At 39.9% G+C, this 7126-nt stretch overlaps 1 protein-coding gene across 1 annotated transcript in view; it reads right to left on the bottom strand.

Moving 5' to 3' along the window:
• The window catches only part of LOC114066141 (amphiphysin), a 93341-nt gene that overhangs the window by 14792 nt on the left and 71423 nt on the right, over positions 1–7126 (bottom strand). Inside the window, exons 15-17 of the mRNA XM_027900597.1 lie at positions 6952–6984; positions 5567–5617; positions 3354–3473 (exon numbers count right to left, since the gene is read on the bottom strand). Coding sequence (XP_027756398.1) covers positions 3354–3473; positions 5567–5617; positions 6952–6984 — 204 coding nt within the window. The remainder of the gene's footprint in view (positions 1–3353; positions 3474–5566; positions 5618–6951; positions 6985–7126) is intronic.

The following is a 7126-nucleotide window of genomic DNA, read 5'->3' as shown; positions in this document are numbered from 1 at the left end:
CTGGACACAGTCGACTGCTCTTCTGTTTCTAACCATTGCACTGCCCTTGAAACAACACACACTGCACTATTTGGGCACTGTGCATTGCACCTCCAGTGGGATTCAGCTGCAATTAGATACTCCAAGGTGCAGGCTGTTTCCTGGCCTCTGCTCTGCTTGCTCAGTGTGGGCAAAGAGCTTAGCAGAAGATAGTTCCATATATGCTTATACCCAGCTTTGACAGTATTTAGCTGAGTGTCTGACTGCTTTAATGGGAGAACATCAGAGTCCAGTAATGAAAGCAATGGAAGTAGAAAAGGTGATCTCTGAACAGTGCTCTGAACTCCAGGCACTATGTCCCACATGTAGTTGAAGAAGAAAGGGAAATAACATTTCATAAGCTTTCACTTACCATAGAAAAGTGAAATTGAGAAGTGGTTAAACTTGATAAAAGATTCCCCATGAGACAGTATCTATCAGTATTTTACAGCTTCTCTTTTAAAGCAAATTGTCATTCATAAAGCAAACAAATGCAGAACACTGAGAAATGATGTTTTAATCTTTTGCAACTCAGTGTACTTTTCCTTAGCTTTGATCATATTTGTCATTAATCCTAATCTTCAAAACTCTTCCTTGCAAGTCCTGGAAAGCCCTTCCTAAAATAACCACCTTTCAGAGCCAAATGCAGAATTACTCCATTTTAGGTATTTTTAAAATCAACATTTCTAGCTTATTTTCCCAAATTAGCAAGGACAACTTCACTTTTAATAAGCAACAAAAAACCAAGAACAAACCTAATCAAAACTCTTTAACTTCTATTTAATGCTTATGTTATTTCTTCTGGGTTGCTCCTAAATTCCCTGTCTCTTGCCCTATGTTTCTCTCTGCCTCTCACAACAGCTCTGCAGTCCTGCGACTCAGCCAGAGCAGCCGATGACACACCATGGACCCAGAACTCCTCAGCAGCAAAAAGGATCACCTGAAAAGGTCTTGTCAACCAACAAGCAAATGCATGGTGCTGCAGGCACAGCCTGCAGTCCAACAGGCTTCAGAGCATTGCTTTGTCTTTACTGCAAGATAAAAAGGAGTTGGTTTCCTCTTAGAGAAATGGGGAACTTCTTTCACATTTTTTTCTCCCTTAAATCCTTACAGATAATCCAAATAAAATCACCTTTTTAGCTTCATTAATATTTGTTCTTCCACATCATTCCCTAACATTCACTCACAGGAAGAGAGGAAATCATCAGTGACTGATTTCCTATCCCTTCCCTCTCCACCTTCCCTCCCTCTTTCTTTATTTCAAACTATCAAATTTACATGAGGCACTCCACACAACAGTTTGACAAAAACAATGTGCTTCACATAGAAAATGTCATTATTTGCCCTACTATGGAGTTAACAAGTTATTATTGTGATTTACATCAAGTGAAAAGGAAACACACAGGAGGGGAGAGCCTGGTCTCCTTATACCACTAATGTTACTAGAAGGGGATGGTCCTGAAGTAATTTGCACCAGTGTATACCATGAAACCAAGCAAAAGCCAATTAAAACCATGAAACAAATACTTAAAGTTCATGCAAATGTAATCAGAATTAAATCCCAAACATAGTTTTAGGGACACACTGGAACTGCTTCCCCCCATAGGTGCATTGCTGCTAGGAGTCCAGGGAGAAAGGGTAGGGTTGGACAGAGACAGGTATTATCTGCCCTTTTCCAGAAAGTCCTGCAGAACAGCCCAGGTACCACTGCCCACCTTTCCTCGCACAATAAACTGTTTTTCCTCCATTAGGAAGATAGGACCAAGGGAAGAATGAATTAGGCAGGTGCTACAGCTAAAGTTTCACCTCTCTCTTTGTACCACTTGTGCTGGATACTATTTTTTAATCCTGTTATACACTCAGGCAAACTCATCAATTAGCCTTTAAAAAAAGTCTTTAATAAACTACTTCTGCACTCCACAGCCTTGCAACCAATGCTAGTACCTAAATCCTTCTCCTGCAGACATTTTCCCCATTATCACCGGTGGCTTTTGTGCAGGTCTAACACTGCCAGCAGACAACGAGCCTATCCTTAGTAGGTAGAGCTAGTGGGCTTGATGCAATCCTCCTAAGCCAATGACACCACCCCACTTGGAGTCATCAATAAATGTCACCATTAGACTTGTGGTGTTGAAGCCATTGCCATTAATAAAAATGAGCTCCAGAGATGCTCCAAGAAACGCTACAGTAGCTTCTTATCTGATAAGTGGATATCTATCCATGCTCTCTGCTGCCGCATCTATATGTGCATCTATAGCTACTTCCACTTTCTTCAGCTAATTTGCATCTACACTGGCTTAATATTGCTTTCCATGTGGCAGTGTATCACGTGCTTACTGAAAACCACCTAATTTTATGGTGAATTGGGTCTCATCATCCCTGCTTCGCAGCTGAAGACACACACGGACTCCCCCAAGGCCAAGTGCAGATGAGCAAGCTTAAACCTTGTTCTTCAGAGGACACTTAGAGCACTGAACCATGCTCAATAGTCAGAAGAGCACAGCTATACACACCAGCTTCTGCGGCAGAAGAACTAACAAAATCCAACCTCTTTGTTTCATCCAGGTTTTTCAGTAGTAATCTGCATATTCTACCAGCAACAAGCACTCATTAGACCCTTTGAACATGTTCTTGTCTGAGGAAAGCATGAAAGCTGTCAGACTACAAAAACAGATGCATTCACCCACCACCAAGACCTTCTGACAACAGCATGTAGAAGAGGAACCTCAGATAAAAAGGATATTCACTGAGATAAAAGGGATATTCACTGAGATATCTGTATAAAAAGGGATGCTAGTTAGCAGTAAAATCCCATGCCTACTGCCTCAGACCACCTCTTACTTTGTGGTGATACTGTGTGCCCTGCTTTGTTCTTCATGCAGACCTGTAATTTCTTCTCCTCTCATCATTTCCTAAATGCCGGCATGTAAAAGATCTCCAAATTGGTGTTTATATTACTAGCACTTTTTCCTCTGGAATTTTCACGCTCTAGTAAGGAGCATACATTGGCTTACAGCTTGAAATGAGATGAGAAAACTGTTAATAAGGTCGTTTAAAAAGGGCATCAATCCCTTCCCCTTCTGAAGTTCATCTGGAATCAAACAACCTGTGAAACTACAATCACTCAGTTGAACTTCGGTCTAAAATGCGAAACATAAGAGGAATGACATTTTAGGGCTGAAAGGAGGATGAGTGGTGGAGAGGCATGCTGTGACACAGCCAGGCACAAGGAGGGTGACAATGGAAAGGATGGCTAAAATGCAGCAGGCACATTCACCATGATGAAAGGTGTCTCTGATGAGGCCCGAGAGGGGGCACGGGGACAGAGCACTCACCACAGCCTGCTCTGCTTGTTCAGCAGGCTCACCAGGGACAGCCTCCTTTTCCATAACAGCAGCAGGAGCAGGGCTTTCATCAGCCTTAAGTTCCCCAGGTGGAGCTTCTTCAGCCTCAGCCTTTGGTTATCGATTTTTAAGTAGATAGTGGAAAAATTGTTGAGGACCAGATGATACTGGGAACGGAGGAGGGGAAAGGGAACTGTGCCTGGCACAGTGCTACTTCAGGCTCAATCTTGCTGAGCTTTGCCCCTGGCAAAGGGCAGCATCGAAAGGACATTTTCATCCTTAATGTTCTATATGTAAAATGTGCCAGTTTTACATCTCTCCTTCTCAAGTAAAGCAAGCATAGCTTTCTGAGCTAGAGTTAAAGGTGATGGAGGGGGAGGAAGGCACCCACAGTTTGCTCCAAAATGCTCCAGGAACTGACAGCAAGGCCAGAAGTTGAAAGTGGCACCCATGTGTACCAACTCTGGCCTTCAAATATGAGTTCTCAAAACTGTCTCCTACTCCTTAGTTTGGTCTGCTCTTGGAAAATACTGTCCCTCCTCCAGGGAAGGTAAGAAGCAATTAGCAGACATTCAGACAGCTTTTATATGCGCCAGGGCAAACACTGACTGACTAAATTCTAGCAGTGTGAAAATCATCCCTAGTTTCTTATTAAAATGCATTTTCTCTTGAGCTCTCAATCACCTAGAAGGCATCCATTTATCAACCCACTGTTGGGATTTCCACCCTTTTAAATTCTGGCCTCAGCTTGTTTTTGAACAAGAGGATCTATCAAATATAACCAGCCCTGAAACAAGTTCAGTTTTGTGGCAAAATAGCTCAGAGCAGAAGTGCAATCTCCAATGGAAACATCACCTAGCGAAACATCACACGCACATACAAGGGGAGAGTTCCAAGCAGTGCTCAGCACATTCCATTTATAAAGATGGCTGACTCAATCAGATAAAATAACCCCAAAAGATTAATCTGCCATGAACAAATTGCTCAGCATAATATGGAGCTCAAAAGCAATTGCTCTGCAGTTGATAAGAGGCAGCTGGCTAGAATGTGATGTCTCCTGTGAGACATGAAGGGAAAGCTTCCATGAAATTCTTTAAAATACTAAAATCTCCTGATATTTTTCAGGAAAAAAACCCCCAAAACCTCTCAATTCCTTACTCACATACACCTTAAGCAGACTAATTTTTAATGAGGTACAGAAAAGTTTGCCTATGCAAGGCTTTCAGAATATGGCATAGCATAAAGAAGCGTTCACCATATTGTACCAAGCTGTGCAAAAATCTCTCTGTGCAGTGTATTAATGACAGCTCTAGAAAATTCCACAAAGAAGAAATAGAACTGAAATGAGAAACACAAAGCAGATTTATCCCAGGTAAGGCGACTAATGAGTTTCCTGAGATTTTTATGCTGGAAGATTCTTCCAGGCCTAAAGTCACAGACAACATGTTATGAAGCAGATTGCACTGATGTGCTTCAAGTCATTTGTTGACAAGCAGAGCTATCACATTTCAGCTACAAGTAAAAATACTCTCACCATATTTAGTAACCATCACGAACACAAACACCTCCAGAGGCATTATACAAAAGCCACATTAAATAATACTGAGTATCAGTCTGCTGCTATTAAGTAACTGTAGTACTCACCAGGCAACGCTGCTATTCACATCCTTACTTCAGGCTAACCAAAGATTGTAAGAGGAGCTAAGAAACTGCCCAGGTGTGATGACTTTCAAAAAGATTGTCTGTTCCTTAGAAGTAGATTACTCCTACTAGTAATATGTGGAGAGTGGGTAAAACTACAGCAATACTGTAGATATTTACTGTGATAGTTATCACATACTATCACCTGCTTGCTCTACACTGGACCATAGTACTTATGGTCTAATTTCTTACTAATTTCTTAAATGCAATAAATGAACAAACTGTTTGATTACATCTTTTTAAAGTAAACATATCTTAAAATATTCTGGTTTTCTTTTCTTTTGCTCTGTGCTATCCTTGTAAAAGACTGGTTTAGTGAGTATGGATTTACAAACTACAATCATATCACCCACCAGCTCTGCCAGGTAGAAGAGCTGTATAAGCTTTTGTGATTTAAAGGATGGAAAGCACACAAAAAAGAGAAAATCTCTTTGCCCAAAGGAAGAATAAAAAATGCCCTTTTTTACCAGGCATTTAAAAAGTAACCAAAACCCATCACTTACCAAAGGCTCTGTCACATTCTCACTTGCTTGTGCTGTAAATACAGAGATATCCTAGATACAGAAATGAAAAATAAATGCAAAAAGTATTTCAGACAGAATATTTGCAGATGTCCACCAAAGTACATTCACACAGAATAAGATGACAAATACAAACTAATTAATAATTATTTTTAATACTTAGACTATCTAAGTACTCTTATTATTAAAGACATTCCCTTTTCAATTATTTTCTATCCTTCTAAACCAAGAAGTTCTTCACCTCACTGGAGGCAGTGAAAACCCCTTCATTAAAATAGTGATTTGCAAGGACTTTGTTTCAGGTACGATGCTCTTCCAAGTTGTGAAACTTTTTGCAGACAATACATGGCTGTGCTTGGAGATGACACTAGCTCTAAGCTACTTTCACGTGTTCTTGATCCTGGGCTTTTATTTGAATTATAACTATAGTAATTACAGATAGGAAATTTTACCTGCATTAAGAAGTAGAAATATGGAGGTGTTTTCCAACACCTCGCTCATTCAGAACCCATTAATTTGCAAAATACTGCCTGGGCCAAATTATTTTCCTACTGCAGTGGGGGCAGCAGATATTTATTTCCTCCAGACCAACATTTTGCCTTAATTAACAGAGGTTGTGCTTTGTGCTTTTCCCCTTCCTTCCAGCTCCTTTACTAAACTAAATGTCCTGGAGCAGACTGGTTAATCACTGGAAGACTCATTTCTGTCCTTGTATAAGCTGAGTCTTTCTGGGTGCTTTTAAAATATGGTACACAGCGTGTGCTGTGAATGAGCCAGTCTCTAAAAGGATGATGGAAAATAATGAGGACCAAAGTAATCCACCTGAAATTTGGGATCTTGACACAGCCCTGAAATTTGAAAGCATAAACATGGTGTCTTCCTGTGCTGTATCTCTGTGATGGGTAACACAGTCTCACTATCAGCACAGCAGCAAACATTTAACTTTGAGAGTAAAATGTATCCTAAATGAAAGCAAAGATGGAGGGAAAACCCCCTCATTTTATATGTACATAAAGAGTGACTGAAACTATGTGAAACTGTGGAAACCATTCTTTACAGGATTTGGGGATTGTGGGAAAAATTCAAAAAAGAGCACAATAAAAAAAGTTAAATCAGTCCTTTTAGGAGGAAAAAAATCCATCCCACTAAGGTAGTCAGATTTTTTGCTATTAAATTCAGTGAGGCCAAGAGTTCTAAGAGTACTAGAATCATTCTAGTAACACATCTAAGTAGAATTTCTGAGAACAGACAAGGTCTGGATTTGAGACAGTATGCTGAATGGAGTTCCTGAAATTGTATAGCCAGTTCTAATCCCCTCCCAATAGCACAGAAAAAAAAAATTACCTTAAAACCTGTTTATTTCTTACCTGTGCAAATCCATTAAATGCTGTGGTGGATGCCTAAGTAGAAGTGAAGATCAAAACAAATTATCATTTGTTTACTAGATCGGAACATAAGTTCAAAACATTTTTATTTGCAAAATAAAAATGTAGGCCAGACATAAAAAAAAAAAAAAAAAAAAAAAAAAAAAAAAAAAAAAAA

This window comes from Empidonax traillii, unplaced genomic scaffold (assembly GCF_003031625.1).
Source record: "Empidonax traillii isolate 1590-97213 ecotype Southwest subspecies unplaced genomic scaffold, ASM303162v1 scaffold741:size898883, whole genome shotgun sequence".
In the NCBI taxonomy this organism is placed as follows: Eukaryota; Metazoa; Chordata; class Aves; order Passeriformes; family Tyrannidae; genus Empidonax; species Empidonax traillii.
Note: the sequence above shows the minus strand (reverse complement) of the source record. Positions and strands in the feature narration are given on the sequence as shown.